General features: G+C 39.3%; 2 protein-coding genes across 8 annotated transcripts in view; one reads left to right on the top strand and one right to left on the bottom strand.

Annotated features, from left to right (window-relative positions):
* TBCD (tubulin folding cofactor D) overlaps window positions 1–19,928 on the top strand; it is a 579,906-nt gene that overhangs the window by 138,227 nt on the left and 421,751 nt on the right. The window lies entirely within an intron of this gene.
* Window positions 1–19,928, bottom strand: part of B3GNTL1 (UDP-GlcNAc:betaGal beta-1,3-N-acetylglucosaminyltransferase like 1) — a 114,423-nt gene that overhangs the window by 23,876 nt on the left and 70,619 nt on the right. For all 3 annotated transcript variants that reach the window (XM_064675702.1, XM_064675703.1, XM_064675704.1), the window contains 2 exons: window positions 10,094–10,189; window positions 1,714–1,838 (listed from right to left, as the gene is read on the bottom strand). In XM_064675702.1, the coding sequence (XP_064531772.1) occupies window positions 1,714–1,838; window positions 10,094–10,189 (221 nt within the window). The remainder of the gene's footprint in view (window positions 1–1,713; window positions 1,839–10,093; window positions 10,190–19,928) is intronic.

Genomic DNA, 19,928 nt, shown 5'->3' with positions numbered 1-19,928 from the left:
CAAAAGAGGGGAAAAAAATCCCCTCAAACACCAACAACAAAAAAAAAAAAAGGAAAATAATTTACCTCATGCTTGTTTGTGAAATCCAAGTAATATGTTCTATTTGCTTGGAATGACCTTTTCATAATTAAATTATTTTATAGGCGTATATATGTATTTATATAAAGATCTATAGTGACATTAATCATGATCGCTATATCACGTGCTATTTATGCTTAGCATGTTATAGTATTTACAGCAATACAATAACATAGTGATAGACAACCAAAATGCACACAGGAATGTTTTAGTTTTACTACTCAGCTCTACAAAGCCACAAATCTATGACTGAAAAGTGCGTTTATATCATCAATCAGTAAGAAAACAGGTTTACTTAATTACCACTGTGATCCTGGTGTGGGACTCCTGAAGAACAGTAAAACTCATGTAATTTTCTATTAATGTCAGTGCACAAGAGACAGGAACGACTTTGGCTCAGTTTACAGCACGCTGAGGAATCAGCAACTGGCAATTCAACATCTCCTTTAGGGGCTGAGCAGCCCTGGAAAGGCAGCAGGGAATTGCTTACAAGGAAACACCTGAGATAATTACCCTAAACATCCTCAGGGATTTTTCAAACCTCATCATTTGATTTAGATGGTTTAGACCCTTTAAAATAGGAAAATAATATATGTAAACGCAGCACATTATCAGATTAAAGGTTTGGGTTTGTTGGGGTTTTCTTTCAGAAGGTTTTTGTTGGTACTACAAGTTTCTGTTTACTTTTTAAAAATTGAGACAGCGATTTTGAAACTAAGGTTTACCATTTTAAAAAAATTATATTACATAAATATATATTTACATTTTTATATTATGTTTCACATGGCAAAAACTATGAGAATGAAACCCTCACATATTAAAAATCCCAATTAAAAACCCCAATAAAATTTCACCACTAGGGTATATTTTAAACACATTCTTGCCACCATGTTCAAAGTATTGAAGAAGTTATTGCTTCACTGCTTGCTTCACCCTTTGCTTCTGAACAGGGATTCATCAGATCAGATACAGAACCACACAAGTGATTCTTTATTTCTGTGAGGGCAAGAAATTCTTTAAATTTTTGATTTGAAATTTTTAATTTTTAAATTTTAACTGTAAAGGTGCTTTAGAGGAGCAGGGAGGTTACTCAGGCAGGTTCTGAGATCTCACGTGATGGGTTGATGAAGGAAGAGTAACTGGGCACTGGGAAAACAGCACTGCTGTAATACAACCCCCAAAATGCTCCCCTGTTCTTACAGTACCTACTGTGAAATTATTTCAGAAACAGTTGCAAGGAAAAAACAATTTCTTAGAATATTTGCCAAATATTGAGGTGCCCCCAGCCCATTCCTGCCTCACCAAGTCACAGACACCATTGCATTGACAGCCTGTGGGCAGCAGGACCTGCACCAAAAGATTTCCACTCATAATTTCAATTCCAGCATTACAGGATGTTACTCCAAAGCAATTTATAGCAAGAACAAACAGAAAACTGACCTTCCACCATCAAAACTACCAACATATTTATGTAATGCTTGCTCTTCAGCCTTTTTAAACAAACAAACAAACAGACGCGCACACACAACCGGGTAATTGTTTGGCTGTGCAGTGTCTGGAACACATTAAGCATCTTTGCTGCCTATCAACCACAATAAAGGCAATTTTTCATTTCTCCCAAACCCCACCACTTACTCCAGGACGGAATGAGTCGCAGCCTGCGGGTGGTACCGGTAGAGCAGGAGGCAGCGGTTCACTCGGAAGACCCCACCACCCTTCTGGATGTGCTCATAAAAAAACAGCAGATCTTCTGGGACCCCCTGGAACAGAAGCAGTTATTTCACACCAGTCAGCGACCAGCATTCAGTTACACCTGAAGACACTTTGTTTTTCTGCCAAATGAATTTGGTTTAACATCATTTTTATTCACAGACACAACTTCTGTATTACCCAGAGAGGTTGTGGCTGCCCCATCCCTGGAAGTGTCCAAGGCCAGGTTGGATGGGGCTTGGAGCAACCTGGGATAGTGGAAGATGTCCCTGACCATGGCAGGGGGTGGAACTGGATGATCTCTAAGGTCCCTTCCAACCCAAACCATTCTGTGAGATTATTTGTGTACATCTCAATGAATTTATCTAATGAGTCGTGAAATAAATGTGGCTAAAGCTACTAAAAACCCAAGCAGTGCTAGTTAAAAATGAAGTGCAGCTGACTGCAAGGACAGAGGTGGAAGAATCATCTTCATCATCTCATTTTGACAGGGATATCAAGCTTGGTACAGGTTAATCCAAAATGAAAGAAACCCAGCACTGAACAGTTTGTGCAGCCTGAAGTGCCACATAACCAAATAGTTTATACTGAAAGGGATCAGTGACTTCAGAAGAGTGTTTTTATATTGTGCTAGAATTCCCCTTCTTTCTTTGGTTGTCATACAAATACTGGTCTCTCCCTAGGAAAGGTGACTCAGGCCCCACAATAACAGACCTCAATAAAAGCCTGAATAAAAGCAGCCTCAGAATGAGGCAACATCTGAAAACAGAACTACTTGTTTTTTGAAACTTCCTTCCACGGTACATTCTTTTTAATGGGATTGTACACAATCCTGATGAAACACTGCAAGAAAAAAACTCCTACAATTGTGGATCTAGCAGGTTCTAGGAAATATCAGAGATTTCACAATCATTTGCAACATTTTCCACCTAAAAATCAGAAAACCTTCATGCCAGAGTTAGTGTCAGAGGGGCAATCATATGGCTTGTGGTATTCAATTACATTTTGTGGCATATGAAAGCATAAACCCACCTTTAAAGCCTCATATAGAAGGCAAAAAAGTAGCATCTATTTATATTTTGCAATGCTGCAACTTCTTGAAATATATTTTTTCACGTTTAAATACAGATACTTCTTCCCTCCAACCCAGTGTTTGAAAGGTCACAGGGTTTTGTCAGACTAAAAAACTCTGATATATAAAACCAGGTGGGTCGAACAAAATATTTCAGTGTAGAAACAATAAAAAGCTGAAATACAACAACAAAAAGTTGAGAAGGAAAGGAAAGGAAGGAGACTGAAATACATTTCTTTCTGTAGACAATATCACACACATGAATAACCAGGGCATAAACCTCAAACTCAGTTTTAGGCATTCTATTTCAACCCAGAAAAATAACAAGAGCTCGAGTTTAAAAAAAAAAATAAAATTGAATTTTCCCCCATTTTCTGAGTTTATTCCATAATTAAGAAAATGAGATTCTCTAATTAAAGTGCTGGACACAAAATCCCTCTGTGGTTTCTTTTGGCCCTCCAGTTACAAGAGCAACACAGGTCAGGGAGTGTTTCTCATACCCACCAGGCTGAGCAGTCGACGGGGTGTTAGAGAGGAAGAGAAATGAGACAAGAAAAAACCCTGAACCCTGAAAGACAACTCTAAAACACTCAGTTGAACATATGTATCTCGAGAGAAATCAGAATCAACTCCAGTTCTGGACTGTGCAGCTCCAGAGCTCTCTCTGGGATTGATGTAAGACACCGAGTTGGGCCACACTCCCAGACTCTGAATGAAATGGGCTCTGCTCTGCTCACTGAGGGCAGCTCAGCTGGAGCTATTGTCTGTCTTTGCAGATGTTTGTCTGACTTCTGCTTTAAGAGCTGTGATGCAGAAGAAAACTTTTAGAGAACCTCATACAATTTTTGTGGACCTACCCTGAAAGCCACAAGAGAAATGTGGGTGAAGCTGGAGCAGCTGACAGCAACCACAGTCATCAAGAACACAAGAAACACACAAAATTAATTTCTTTTTTATCTTGTAGGCCTTTCCATATTTTTTTTTATTCTGGACTCCAATGGAAATACTGAGTCAGCAGCAAAGCTTAAACCTTTTTCTCTTTTCCAGTCACACACCAGAGCGTGTCATCAGGGCACAAATTCTGCAGCACGTATCAGTTTGCTGCAGGAGTCATATTTTGAGTCAGGTTTCTGATTACATCACACATATATCAGCAATTCCTTCTCTTTAGGATCAGCATTTACATTATTCAAGACAACCGTTAATATGAATATTTAAGAAGAGTTACTGCAAAAGTAAAAGGATCCTTCAAAACGCTGCTTGGTTCCAAGTGTTCTTTTGCTTCCCTTTAACTGGCAGAAATACTCTGGAATAAAGTGCACTCAGCCCTAGGAAGGAGCAGGTGCCTTGTACTGCTCAGCAGTGGCCTCTCACATTACAAAGGAGCAGCACAGCCACGCATTTTTCAGGGCAGGAAAGATGTTGACTGTGTTATGGATCCTGCAGGGATGGGACTTCCTAAGGCTCTTGAGCGTGCAAGTTTGCTGCAACACAAGAGTTTCTTCCCAACTGAGATCTATTATTGGATCCAGACGGCACTTTAAACACCAGGAATCTTTGTCAAACAACACAACTTCAAAAGGAAAAGCTGTTTGACCACTAAAGGGATATTTTAACGTATTTTTTGAAAATTAATATCTGTAGCTTAAACTATCAGTTACCAACCCAGCATTTTAGCAATAGGCTACCACATCAATAGCCTTCAGCACCAATGGATACAATTAAATTGCACAGTTTACATGTTACTGGACTACATACAGAATTTTCCACATCACAGGCAACACCCAACTCTACGTCCTCTGCTGCACTCAGGGATAAACTGATTCCAGCTCCCAGTGAAAAGCACAGCCTGCCCCTCTCTGCTGTAACCAAAATGCACCAGCCACATGCAAAAGCATTGTTCACTTTATCACATTACTGCTGAACAGGTGAAGGGTTTGTGTTTACCCAGGATTTTGGGCAGGCATCCCTTGCTGTGCTGATGGTTGGCTGTAGGGATGAGGGGACTATCTTTTATACAACATGGAATGTCAAGCAGAACTTAATGACTTAAACTAACTCCTTGTTCAGGGATCAAACTAAATTATCAGTAATCCTTCCCTTGTCTTCTTCTCATCACTCACTGTTGTCACTCCTGGCAGATCACTGTCCATCAAACAGTGCTCCAGCCACCTCAACATACGTATTTTCCAAGGAGGTTCAAGCCTCCAACCACTACAACAAGCAATTCTGGTTACAATTCTTGCAGCTTCACCATCAGTAATGGTGAGGAGCACCAGCAGGGATGAAGATCAGCAGTTTTTGGAGGACAATGCAAGAGTGACTCTCTGTGCAATGCTGTAACACTTGATAAGATCATGTTGTAGCCCTGGGATGACCAACAGTAACTTCTGCAGCACTTCAGGCTGACAGGAGTCCTTTTGTTTGGTGTCTTGGACAGAACTCACCATGAGGTTGTACAGGCATAAACACGATATAAGAGCTGCCTTTTACTGCTAAACCCAGTGTAGGAGAGTGATTCTGTGGTACAATCAATGTGTCCCACCTTCCTCATCCACCTCTTTTCCCTCTATCCAGCTGCCTCTCAGTCTCCTTTGACATGGTACCCTTCCCTGCCCACTTCCAGTGCAGATTCAGCCTGTGCAGAGCAGTCTGAGCAGTGAAAAGGGGAGATTTCAAGAATACACACATTTATAACAAACAGTGTGATGACAAACAAGACAAGAGAATTATATCCATCCACACAATAAAAAAAACCCTTCAGTTTTGGAAAAGCTCAGTCCTTCCTCTTGATCAGGGGCATCAAGGAAAACTGGGCTATAACTTGGTACTCCTTTTGTAAACCAGTCAGCAACATCAGGGTAACTTGGATAGAATATACCAAATTGCTTTAATTCCTCAAAGGAGCTTAAAATTGGTGAATGGAAAGAATTAAATAGCTGTTAATAGCTTCTCTACAGGATTATCCAATATATTCTTAAGTCTTTCTTGCTGCAGATCTGTCACTCCATTTTTTGGCTCCCATCCAAATCATGCCTTTACATCATTTTGCCTTGATTATAGGACCCAAAGCCTGTAACATTTACTTCATTGTTTGGAAATAACAGGTTAGAGGAAACTCCAAAAGTCTGCTTTCATCCAAATGCCTTGGCACAGAGAAATTCAGTTAAACAAAGATGATGGGGAAGTCAAATGGAAGGGAGCTGGTAAATTCTAAATGATATTTAATAACAGACCAGCAGAAAATGTAATTAGACATGGGATATGGGGTGAATTTTCAAATAGCTTATAAAGTGTAATTAATCATTGGCTCCACCAATCTTCTTTCCTTTTTAGATCAAATATCTATTTCTGTTCAGCATTAACGAGTAGTGCCTGTGTTTTATCCAGATTTTCCCCCAGAGCACCTTGATCGGTTATTTGACAGACTGACAGTATTTTAATCCATGTTCCAAAAAACCCAAATTCCTACTTAGCCTTTTACCTCTCAGGCATTATTGTAACCACTTGCCTTTCTGGAGGGCATGGCATTTGTGTGCTCTGGCAGAGAAAAATGGAAAACTGCATTAGTTAGTGCCTAACAGCCTCCAGAGTTACCTCAGAGCTTTACTGCATGGCTGCAGTCTCCTGTGCACCCAGGGATATTTTGACACCTCCTCAATTCCTGGTTTTTCTGACCTTTTATCACAAAAATAGATCAAAACTGAGCTCCAGACACTTTGTTTGGAGCCACAGTTTGTATTCAGAAAGGCCAGTGGCTTATAATACTCTATTCCATCTGGGGCTCATTATGAATAATTTCCCCCCTGTTTGCACTTCGAGATTAGTTCAGAACTTTAAGGCTGTCACTCCATTTTCAGTTCTCACACACTTAAAAAAGGAAGGTTAAACACAGAGGTGACACGAATTTGGGACAAAGCTGTGGTAAAACTCTAGAGAAAGAAACAAGTTTGGCACATAAGATGTCAAGAGTAATAGTGCCTGGAGAAAGCCAAGACTGTACAATTTTCCACATTTCCACAGAATGGAGTCTGCAGGTTAACAATGCTCATTTGTACAGCTCTTATTGTACTCAGGATTTCTCACTGAAGTGCCCTGTTAAACATATGAAGCAATAACTTTGCTTCCCTAATAACAGACACCTCGTCCACCACTGCACATGACTTGTGAGTTCCCCACTCTAACAGATGATACAGCTTCAAAATCTGCTCTCCACATTATACCAGACACTTCTGGACACAGTTATTACTTTTCAACAATGGTGCTGGTTATTAGAAGACACCAAAAATTACAGGAGCAAACCCAGCCATGCAGGTAATGCCACACTAAATGAAAAGTGTGAGTTCTGAAGGGTTTAGTGAAGGTCCTGCTACTTCTTGCAGTAAGCACTGCACTCTTTATCCAGACTTGCTGGATAACAGGAAGATTATTTCCTTTTAGTTTCCTAAAGAAGTCACAAACGTGGTTCACGTGACTCTCCTCCTAGCAGGGGATACTGTTTAAAATGTTACTTTATAGGCTTGTGGCCACTTCCATTGTATTATCTCAGCCTCAGCACACCACCAGAGCTGGCTAAAATTCTCTACTTCTCAGTACTCCTCCTTTAATTATCATTTATCAGAGGTTGCACTTCTACCATTTTAGTTAATCAGTGCATAAAACAATGGTCTTAGAGACCATTTATGAAGATCTTATCTAGGATTCTGCTTGGACATTGTCACAGTGATTACCTAAAAGGACTACAACAACTAATCCTAAAAGGCTTCCCAACAACTGCAGACCCTGTCCAGAAAGAACTTTACTTCTAAAAAAATGTAAATATTTTTCTAAAATCTGTTTCATTTAGAGCTTGGATGGCTGGAGAGATAAGTACATATCTACCTGGAATAAAAAAGGATTGCATCACAGCTTATCTATTTGTATTTTTTATCAGTCCACCCATAAACACCACATCACAATTTCTTCCATGGAAGAATTACCCTCCGTTTGTTCTAAGCACTGAAATATGAAGAACAGGTGTTTGGATTTCATTTCAAATGAGAAATGCAGCTTTTTGGCACTGAAACAGTTTAGCAAACGGAGAAGGCCAAAACATGGAGATTTGTTGGCCTGTTGCTGTGTTTACTGGCAGCAACAGGACACTTGCAGGTCTCACTGTTAAATACCAACTCAAAAATGGAGATGGGCGTGATCAGATTAATACAGAGTGTGGGTCAGGTCAGAACATCCACAGGGATGATTCTGAAGAGTCCTCAGTATAGTTTACAACAGCTCCACTGATAACACAGAGAAAAATCTTCCTTTGCCTCAAAGGAATTCTTTTCAAATGAAAATGAACGAGTTGGAGCAACGCTAAATACTTTGCAACACTAAATAGTGAAAGATTTAGGACTTGATGTTGTGTCCTCTAAACCCACAGAGGACAAAGGTTTGACTTCATTGCTCGTGTCCTTTGCTTTGTTCAGCCCCTTGTTCACAGGGTGTTTTCTGAAGCTCCTCTGTATCAGCCACAGTCTGGGCATGGACACGTTGGGCACTTCACAACAGGGACAAACAACATGTTTAACTTATCACTGGTAATTTTTAAAACTAGGAGGACACACCACACATTGTGGTGCAAAATCATTGGGATTAAGATTGTCAGTGCATTATGGCTGAATAACCAGCAGCACAGTTCCTACACAATTACACAGGGAGGGCAAAATAGAAAAAAAACAACTCAAAAAAAAAACAAAACAAAGGGAAAACCCCCCCAAAACTAAAAGCAAAAAGCACAGAACAATAGTCTGTTTAACTTAACCTCTTGAACTTTATCATTAGGCTTGCTGCTCTATTGTTGCTCCTGCTTTAACTTGCTTGCTTTCTTTTTTGAGCTTACTAACAGTGCTCGAGAAGTCAAACATTCTTCAGAGAGTGCAAATACAATGATAAGAAATAATAATAAAACAGAAATAAAGAGCATGGGTCAGTGAACGTAGATTGTATTGGGAGCCAGGCAGCATTCCCAGCTCTTCCACTCACCCACCAAGTAATTAAGGGCAAATCTTTTCACTGCTCTAAACAATTCTGTTCTCTGTCTGCTGTCTCCTTAAATTATAATTTTTTTGGCAGCCCAAAGAATAATATTTGTATATCCTCATACACATATACATGTGTGTATGTCTGTGTGCATGTATATATACACACACTATATGGCACTGAAGGGCTTCATTTAGATGCTATAAAAATAACAATAATAATAATCATAATGTGTTGTAGTTTAAATAATAAAATAGAGAATAGCCTTGGCAGATTTTTTTAGTGTACTAATAATGAAGGCTTCCCCCCAAAAAAATTCAGAACCACCCATTCTAGCCCTACAATCTCACCAAAACCACTGGAAGCAAAACCTCTCAGGTCCAAACCACACAGAATGGATCCAAATGTATCTGAATTAGATCTATTTGCCAACATATTTCTGGTACTACCAATGGACACCCATGGATTTTATTCCATAAACATGCTAACAAGCTTAAAGCAACTGAACTGAACTTATGCAGGAAATTTCTGAAGAAAAAGAACACCCAATTGTCAGGGGAGGAACTTCTCAGGTAACAGTCATTTAATTTGTAACCTCTCGGTCCTGATGCTGAGGAGAAGCTCCTTAACATCTTCCAAAGACAAGCACAAGAACTGGGATTGACAAGTGGATACGAGACAGGTGGATAAATGAGATTTAATGGTTGTAGTATTATGGCACATTGTGACCTCCCGTCCTCCCTTCTTTCTTCATCTCAGGGATATAAATCTTCCCCCTCAGGAGAATGTACTTCCATCTCTTTGCCATCCTGACTGCACCTTTCTTCCCTCCCAATCTCCTTCACCAACCTGCCTTACCTTGTTCATAACAAAACTATGGGCTCACCTTTTTTTAGCTTTCACATCTGCTGCATCTATTTCAGGGAATAAAGAGGAGCTTTTACATCTGAATCCTTTAATTTTTCCAGGTATATCGACATATCTAACATGTGTTAGATTTAACTACAATCAATTCAATTACCAGAGTTATCCCCAAACAACTTCAGTTGGTTAATGACTGTTTTTAAAAAAACAGGTGTGTGGTGTGACCCAGCTTTATTTAGACCTCAGTTTTCATCTATACCCCTTCTCCTAGTGTTCCTTAATAACAGGTTTAGGGCTTCCTGAGGCTGTTAAACAAAGGGATGGTTCCTGGATATCATCCACATTACTCACCTTGCCCCCCTCATCAAATTTTCCCACGTGAAAAAACCACTCTCGGGAACAGAACCAGGTTGGCATGATCACAGTGGGTCCGTGGGAGGTGAACACCTAGGAAAGAGGAAAAAAAAACCCAGTCACTTAATAGAATGTCTGTTGGGGAACAAAGCAGAAAAAACCTAAATCTGGTAAATACTTGACCTGTGCTTGACCTTCAGCAATTTCAAGCACTGAGAAATGCAGGTGTTTAAAATTCAGTGTTTAGTGCTGAAAGTGCAGCTTGAACCAGCATCTCTGAGGTGTCACAGCCCAGCAGGTGAGTCCAGTTCCTGCTTCACATTCCATAACTTCCTCTTCCATCATAAATTGCAACACATGCAGAATACTTACAACTTTCCTTCAAATTTAGAGTTTTTATACTGGAAATGGCACTTATATCAATAATAGCAATGCTGACACTTAAGTGAATGAATTGAGAATAATCATGAAAAGTTAAAGTTCTTAAACTGAACCCTCTAATTGTTGTGCACTGATTTTCCATTTTATATTCCTTATACATATATGAAGTAGGAACTTTCACTGATCTTTTATTTCTGCCAAAGACACTTAAATCCTAATCAAGCTTGGACAAGTAAAATACAATTTGTTTTAAAGGTTACCTGAGCACTATGGGTTTGCTATCCAGTGGTACCAATCTCAAAAGGCCATTGGAAAGGAAGAGCTTTAGGGACTGAAAAGGGAGTGATTATTAATTTCATCCTCTTGACTAGTGACAGCTGAGAACTCTACAAATGGGTCTTTGCAGCTTTAAACAAACTTGTTGTAAATACAACTGTGAAAGGAGCCAGAATCTGGATTACTGAAGGTAAACTGGTTCTTTCTTTTAGCACAAGATGAAGTATCCAGGCAAGGAAGAGACTGAACTTATCAAACACAATGTGCAAAGTGAAGGCAGGAGCCTGTGCCTTCACTTTGTAGTTTCCAGAAACTACAGAGCACACCCTGGTTTATGAAGGCAGAAGAAACCAACTTCACAATTACTGTCAGTCAAACACTAATGACAATGTAAGGTGATAATTTCATGGCATGTTACAGTGGTAATATTAATATTCCTGTATGGCTGAAGTTCTTAAACCTCAGAGCATGAGTGTACATTTTGTCATGTGCATCTGAGCACCTACATTATAGAGGTGTTCTTGATTTCAGCCTGGGATGGAGCTCCTTCAACTCTTCTTATGTCTGGCAACTTCTACTTCCATGGAGAAACATGGATATAAAACCCAAAACAGACACTTAGATCATTTTCTCCAAATTAATTAAATTAGAAATCTAATCAAAATTTAACAGGTGACCTACTCCCACTTTTTTTATGGCATGAACTATCTGCCCAAACCCAGACATCCACTTTAGGGGGAAACACACAGCATGGTAACTCCAGGAACACACAAAGGGATCTGGGGGAGACTCATCTTCACACACACTTCAATTTTAGGCAGTCATATTTAGTCTGAACAATCCTATCTCCTAATGGCTGTGGCTTAAAACATCAGCAGCTTGTCCATAACTGAAATCCTCGAGCTTCAGAGGGGCTAAATGTCAAAAACTCCCCCCAAAAGTCAGTGGGAGCTGAAAGAGTCAAAACAACCTCAGAAAACTAGAGCAGACATGAGTACTTAGTACATGGTTATTAGCTCCACATTAATTACAAGGGCAATTGAGTATGGCCTGAACCAAACAATGACCAAACAGTAATCCCAAAAGAAAACAGCAGTAAGGAGAAAAGCCAGGCCAGAGTGCACTGCATTGAATCTCACTTCTGAATGAAACAAAAACTTCAAAAGAAAGTCCTGAGCCTGTGGGTACATGTGAGATGTGTTTGGAGAGGCCACAATGCCATTTCCTCAGTGCAGCCAGGTCCATCAGAGAACAGAAATGCACTTCAGCCCAGAGATGGAGCTCAATGTAATTAGCCATGGTCACGTGCAAAGAGCATCCATCCCAAATATCTGAGATAATCTGTTCCACTGACATGTATATTTTAGTGAAACTGAACAGAACAAATTTGAAACACTGAGGAAAAACATCCAAATGCTACTTATGTTAACAGAGATGATGACATGAGGATGATTTTATAGCAGACCACCACACACTGCATACACCACTGTCTTTCCTAAATGCAGCAGTGCTCTTTGGCTCATTGTCCATCTCAGGAAAGATACTACAGGAGAATAACACAGACAAAACTGTCACTGATGATGCCACACATGATTTCAGGGAATTATCCTTCAAGAAAGTCTTTGACTCTGGGACAGCACACCAGCTAAGTGTCAATGAATTGGCAAATAAGCTTTTTCTATATTAATATTTATAATGCAACATCAAACCTAACTTGAGGAAATTTAAATTTGCACTTCTGCCACAAAGGACAAATTCATGCTGCTTTGTCCCTTGCTATATAACAATAATGTTTGGGAAGCTGAAATCCCTTTGCTGTTGTTGTTAGCTAAGTATTCAGCTGGATCTCCTGATACAAATAACCACAAAATCAGCAGTGCTGCCACAAAGGAGGATGTAGGAAAAGAGGGCACCAGGCACAGAGAGAACAGCAAGACCATTTTTTTCAGCAGCAGTCCACATAATCCATAAATAATCTTTAACCTGATAAAACTGTATGCTCAAAGTCTAGATTTACAGTACATCTCCATTCATTTCAGAGCTCTCCCACTCATCCTGCCTGTGGCTACTCAACTCAGTCAGCTCAGTCACAGCACTGGCACTCACCTGACCCCATGAGAGATCAGAGCACTACATCAGTTAAAAAGCCATTATTTTCCTCTTTTTTTCCAAGAGTTAGTTTTCTATAGCCTTAGTTCTCTGAATCAGTTCACTGGGGGGTCAGAGCAGCAATACCACTGACACACTGGAGGGGGAAGGAACAAGCTTTGGAGAAGAAAACAAGACCTCCCTTTTTAGTCACTGCCCACAGTGAATCAGTCCAGCTGTAACATAAAACTGCATCCTCACACTGATGGGAGGGGAACTGGCCCAGGAAAAACACTAACTCCTAACAACTGCCCTGAAACACTGCAGCATCTGCCAAACTTCTGAAAGCCACCTTGGAGAGCTTTTGAAATTTTATCTTCAAGAGAGAGAAAAAAAAAAATAACCTCAACCTTCTGCACTTTGGAAATTCTATATTTCACCTTGGTTTAGTCAGATGGGAAAGTCTCCTCTGTATTTCTTTGTTGTCTACTCTTGTCATAAACTCTTGCCAAGGTGTTAAAAGCTGGTCAAATCGCCTCACTCTGTGATAAAAACTGGAACTTCTCACTTTGTGAAACTGAAACTCAAGATTTTATCCATAAATCTTTCAGATTGCAAGGACTGGAACAAGAAAAACAAAGAGAACATGCTACTCTTAATTTGGAAATCCAACAAAAGCAGATTTTGAGTGATGGTGCCATGAACTGCTTTGTTTAGTTTTCTTGGAAATGTTCTCCAACTCTGCTTAACAAATGTCCTGTGTCACCTTGGAACATCAGTGGGTTTTCAGTCCACCTTGAGTAGTTAACTCAGTATATTGGAGAGCAGCTTGGACCTGTGAACCTTTCACATATGGCTGGTTTGGAAGATTAATGCTTAATAATAGTTGTTATTAATTACAATACACTGTATGCTGTAAAGATTATCTAAATATTATCTAGTTCAATGAAACCAACTTATTAAAATCCCACTACAGAGCCTGTAGAAGGATGTATAAATCTGTTCACATTTAGAATTCATGGAGAACAGTGTTGTCATACCCAAGTTGGAATCTATCTGCATCAGTCTCCAGGTGATGGAGACAGGCTGCTATTCCAGCATTGCATTCATTAAATTATTTAGGACTTTATTATCATCTGGGTTTATTCCAAGGATCAAGTAGCAAGTAATTGGAACTGGTTTGTTCTTGTTAACTGTTTGGCTATCGAATTGCATCCAGCTATTACACAGATTCCCTGAAAATAAATCTAAAGAATACAAAGAGTTGATAAAGTGACTTTCATTGTTGTGTTTCAAAGCTGTCAACAGCACATGGAACTCTGGTCCCCACTGATGCTCAGTGCAGATCATGTCAGCATTCAATGCAAGATTTCAGTTCCAATACAGAGAAAGGCATTTATATGTTTATAGTAACTTCTCAAGGAAAGTTCTATTTCCTGAAGCAGCAAATCAAAATCTAAGAGCAACGTGCAAAAAGCATAAATGCAGATGGTGAAACAACCTTATCACATCAGATATCACCATGTCATGCAGAACACAGCAAAGAAACCAGGCAGTTCACAAGCAGATTTAATCAGGGCCCAGACTGTTTTCCAATGCAACAAGATAATTCCCTACCATTCATCACACATTTAATTCAAAAAATTTTCAAAATTATATCCACACAAGTCAAAGATTAGGAACAATCTTCTCTGTTGGGATAAACAAAGCTTTTCAGTACCCAGGGTCACACATTAACAAGTTATAAGGTGAAACAGAAAAGAAAGCAAATCCCATGCAAGAGGACTGCAATGATTTTGTGAACTGCAGGCAGACCATCAATCCTGACTCTGAAAAATGATGTGTTAAGATACCTGTGTGTTAATTCAGCAGTGAATGTCTCATTAATAAAGTGTACCAGCTTTACATCCACAATCAGGTGCAGGTTTTAGTGTGAGAGAAGAGGTACAGAAGATAAGAAAGGAAAAGACCTCCTCCTGCTTCAAAGAAGTATTGGGCAAATAAGATTTTTCAAAAGAAAATAATAACAACAAGCTTTACTCAAGCTTTTATTAAGCTTTAAGGAACCTAACCTCCCAATGTGGTATGGATTACATGCAGTTGGTTTACATTGTACTGAACTGTTGTACCCTTCTGCCTGTACAAATAACTGCCTGTGTCACCTCATCACTGTGAGCTTCAGCAGCAGCTGAAAATCCCTCCCTAAAGAAGCTGGGATGAGGCCCAGCAAAAAGTTAGATTACAGGAATAAACCATGCCATGCCTATCTGCCCTGAAAAGCTGATATATAAACAGGAATTCTGGTGCAGGCCTGACTAAAAATCAGCGTTACAATCCCAAACTCTACTTAGCAACAAAACTAATCAAAAAGAGCACAAGAGTCCTAAGAATTGCTAATGCCAGTGAAAGCAGAGAGCATTCAGCACCTCTGAGAAGGTATTCCAGCCCTGCTCCTGGAAAATTTACAGCCTACAGCTCCCCATGATTTCCTTGGGATCTGAAGCCTGAATGAAGGCTGAAATGCTTCAGAGTTTGCAGGAAACAGGCTCTGCAAGAGCAGAACCAGTGAGAGGAGCTGGGAGATGATGCTTCCTGGGTTCCTGTACCTGTTTTTCTATCCAGCCTTTCCTCCTGCTGTTTGAAAGGACCCTTATTGTTTATTTTTTGTGACAAAGATTATACAGATAGTTCCCTGCAAAGTGGAAGTTCTGCACTGCAGTTCCAAACCCCCTGGTCCCTCATAGTTTGTTACTTCCTCAGTGCTTGTCACCAGGCCATTCACCTCCAGAAAAGCACAGCAGTCCTCCTTATAGGGATGTGACCTTTACAGCACAATATAAAACTTCACAAATGGTATTCCCTGTGTTAAATAAAATTTTAATACCAAGTCTCTGCAGTGAAACCACCACCTGAAATCACCTCCCCCTGACATCTCTGGCCCCAGCAGAGCCCTCCAAAGAATGAAATGCAGGGTACAGGGTGGTTTATAGCAGGCTACACTTTCCCTATGTTTTCAGTTTTGGTTTTTGTTTGTTTGTTTGTTGGTTGGTTTTTGTTGTGTTTTTGTTTGGTTTTTTGTTTTGTTTTGTGGTTTTTGTTGTTGTTTTTGTGTGGGGTTTTTTGTTTGTTTTTTTTTATTTGCTGTGGAAAGAAAATCCGTTTACAAACTTTCCAAAAGTAAATATTTTAACTTGGGGTTTCTAGTCCAATACCTATATATTGAATTGGCTGCGGCTTTGCTTTCTGTGAGGCAGCCCCTGGCAGCCTCATTGTGCGGGATAATTGAGGGCCGACCATACTGCTGAATATCTCTGTTTCTTAGCTGAATGCCCAATAGCGAGCACCATTCTTCCAGTCTTTTTCAGAGCTTTTATCTACTAATGACGATGAATTAACCTACTGCTGAAGCCAAAACAATAGCTGCATGCAAAGGGAATAGCCTGTATGATTTTAGCATGTCTTACATCTTTTTTTCCTCATCTGTAAGCTGCTAAAAGTGGTCTTTGTAACATCCATGCCTTAACAAGTCTCTCTAATTCTTGGAGAGTTTCCAGTATTTAAAGAGTCAAGTATTTACAATGGAAGAATTACTCCATCCAGTAAAATGAGGCATTCTGCACCAAGAGTTTGTCTACTTGGCTTGCTGTTTGTGCTGAGCTTTTACCACAAAAGAAAGAAAACAATCTGCTTAAAGTCATGTTGGCAGGTCCTAAATTGTGATTAGAACAAACAAGAAATCTGCTGAGAAACAACACTGCCCAATGTTGATGTAAAATAAGTCTTAAAGATTACCTTTTTGATCATCTAGGATTTCATCACTTAGGATTTTCACAAGATGAGACTGGATTGGTCTTTCATATTTTGAGACAATACCCAAATGAAGATAACATCCCAAATGAAGGTAACATAACTGAAGTATTCTGTTATTACAACAAAATATATATTTTTACAGCTGTTTGCACCTCAAAGATCTATGAAAACCAAAAGGTGCCATCAAGGTCTCTTCTGCAATGACAGGACAATTCTACTTGTGTCAAGAGTTAAAAAAATCTGTAGTGTTCAGAAGATTATTTGAAAGCAAGGACTATTTATTTTCTGCCTGTAAAAACATCAGCTGTGTTTGTGACTTATTAGACAGTATTTAACAGATGACAACATAGACAGCAGAAGCATCTCCCTACATGGAGAGATTAAATTAAATTAATCACTTCTAAAGTGCATCATGTTATGGCCACAATTAACTAAGTAATCAGTTGTTTCCTTCCCTAAAACTTGTAAAGAAGAAAACAAATTTACATAAAAAGCAACACATAAAATTTTTCCCCACACCACCTCCTAAAATTAACGTTCAGCTAAAATGTAAATAAACCTCCTGGCAAATCTCAGCATCAGCAAATTTTTAAATGCAGGTATTTTGAGAGAGAAACATGAAATATTTTCGAGTGCTGAGGATTATGCAAAAGCACAACATATCCTTCATGCTCACGGTCATTGACTCTCCTTTTTAAATGAACACTTGTGCTAAAAAAGTTTGATGTAACTTGGGATTGGGGGACACACGACCCCCAGTTAAATGAAAGAAATACAAACACCTTATAAACTAGCAAGGTAAGGAGATCACTCTTGAATTTGAGAAGTTTAGCTGTGTGCTAATGTACATGCAAAAAAATCCACAGGAGCAATATTAAATATTCATGCAAACTCACTGTATTTATTTAAATACAAATTATATTTCTTTTGTGTGTTTTTCCCCCCTATAGACTTTTAACATTTAAAGAAGGTTAAAAGGGAAAACTTAGAGCAGACCTTAAACTACAGATTCTGATCATCTGATTAACAGCTGCAATAGTAGAATGTTTTCTTTAGGAAATCAAAGCAAACTTTACTCTAAATCTCTCCCTCATGTCTTCCATCATATCACAAGTCTTTGGGGGGTATCAAAGCACCAAATGCATTCCAGTGCCCCGAGAGTGTTTGATTTGTGTCCTGTAACACTTTAAAACTGTGAACGGGAGAACAAAGAAGAGACAGAAAATAAAAACGTATTTTAGGAAAAATAATTGTCACTGCTCGTGCCAGAAACAGTAACACAGCAGAATTTACAGGGGGAAAATGTAGGATCTCAGAGAGGTTTTTTTACACAAATGGCCTAATGTCAGCCTTCTGCACACTGTCTCTAATCTCTTATCTCAACCACTTTCTCATAATGAAATATATAAATACTGAGGGGGGAAAAAAGAAGAAACCAGTACCTCAGCAATAGTTTTTACACACATGTACATTTCTGACAACGAAAGGGACCCAATACATGTCAAGAACCCAGCGATCTGTTACAAGAGTTTGTTTTTCAACAGGGCAGAAGACAAAGCTGGAAAGACCTCAACCAACCCCGAGAATACACAGAGATAAAAATTAAGTGCCCATCAATTTGTAGAAGTTTGAGAAAAAGCAGAGCCCAGAGCACTACAAAGCTCCCCCCTCCGTCTGCATTCTCCTGTTTCAGCCTCCCTAATAACTTGTTGATGGGTTTATATGTGGGATTGGATTTTGTAGGTTCTTTCCCTGCCTCCCAGCCAGCAATGTGAGCAACATTTCCTTTAATTTGTGACTGCTCTGAACCCCAAACTCTCCCAGCGTGGGCAGTTTGAAGGTCACACCGTATCTCTGAAGCCCTGTTTGTGCATCACCCCTGACATTTGTTCCTGGGGTAAGTTCTGCCTGAGCTTGGCATTCCCTGCCCCTGGTTTGAATTAGTTACTCTGCAGTCAGTCAGTCAGTCAATCTATCCAGCATGTTAAAATATTTTTAAAGTCTCCAGAACTCAGTGATAAGAAGGCAATGAGCAGCTTCAGATCTTCCAGGCAGAGGCTGGTGTGAGTTATATCAGGGCACCCACACTCCAACTGGAACGACACAAATCAGCAATAAGGAGCTCGGATTGGGGCCCAGGGTCACCCCAAGGCCCATCTCTGCCAGAGAGAATTTGGGCAACTCAACCCACCCAAAATCTCTGTCACCACCTCTAATGAACGCAGTGGAGCTCCAGAGAATGAGGCTTCTAAATTCACTGGTTCAGGTAAGCCCCTCTAAATGGGTGAAAATGCCTAAATCTCATGTAGCCATATATTCCTATAATCAGACTATTATAATTATCCTCAAATCGATGACAGTAATTTCTGTAATATGGTTAAATCGATTTCTGTAACAAGAAATCCTCTCTAAAAAGCTGCTTCAGTATGTGAATCTGACAGTAAGCAAAAAGCAGCTAAAATGTTCAAAGAATTAAGGGGAAGTCAATTCTGCTACACGCGTAGCAGAATTTTAAGTGTAAAATTGAATGTAAAAATATTTTACATTCTTTTTTAATACCTTTTTCTTATCCTGTCCTGCAGAAATATTTACACCTAAAAGGACAGTAAATGTATTATCTGGCCCTCACATCTATCATCAGTAAATAGTAATGGCATTGTAGAAACAACAGAGTCTTGCTATAATGTCAAATAAAAACTACTAATAAGCATCTAATGGAACTCAGCTGAATCAGAAAAGAAAATGTTGATTTTTTAGCTGCCAAAAAGTTGAAAATCAGTGGAGGAAGCAGATGTTAGAATTGTGCTTAATGTAATTTAAAATGTGAAAACAGAACAGCAGTTTTGGCTATACTGAAACCCAAACATGGCTGTAGCACCAGCTGGGGAGGATCTACTAAGCAGTTCTCGTGATTTATATCTTTGAGAGCTTCAAGGGTCACTCAACATAAACAACCTTGTTTGTCTCACACATCCTGCTAAAAATGATTAAGATTTAAACGAGGCTTCAAGTCTCTGAATCACAAATTCTGAAAAAGGTAGTGTAATACACAACTGCACATTAAGAACGTATCTTACAAATACTGTGATTGAAAGTATTTAATAGGCATCATTTCCCTGTCATTGCTTCATAAAATTTAGATAAAAGGTTTGATAATTTTCCCAAAACTCCATGAAATTGGTAACAAGAACTCTGCACGTGCTACTTGTAAAAAAAAAATAAGATAAAACCCAGCAATCCAAGGGAACTTTGAGCCATCTCTATATTTTTTCCTAAT

This window comes from Pseudopipra pipra, chromosome 19 (genome assembly GCF_036250125.1).
Source record: "Pseudopipra pipra isolate bDixPip1 chromosome 19, bDixPip1.hap1, whole genome shotgun sequence".
Lineage (NCBI taxonomy): Eukaryota > Metazoa > Chordata > Aves > Passeriformes > Pipridae > Pseudopipra > Pseudopipra pipra.
Note: the sequence above shows the minus strand (reverse complement) of the source record. Positions and strands in the feature narration are given on the sequence as shown.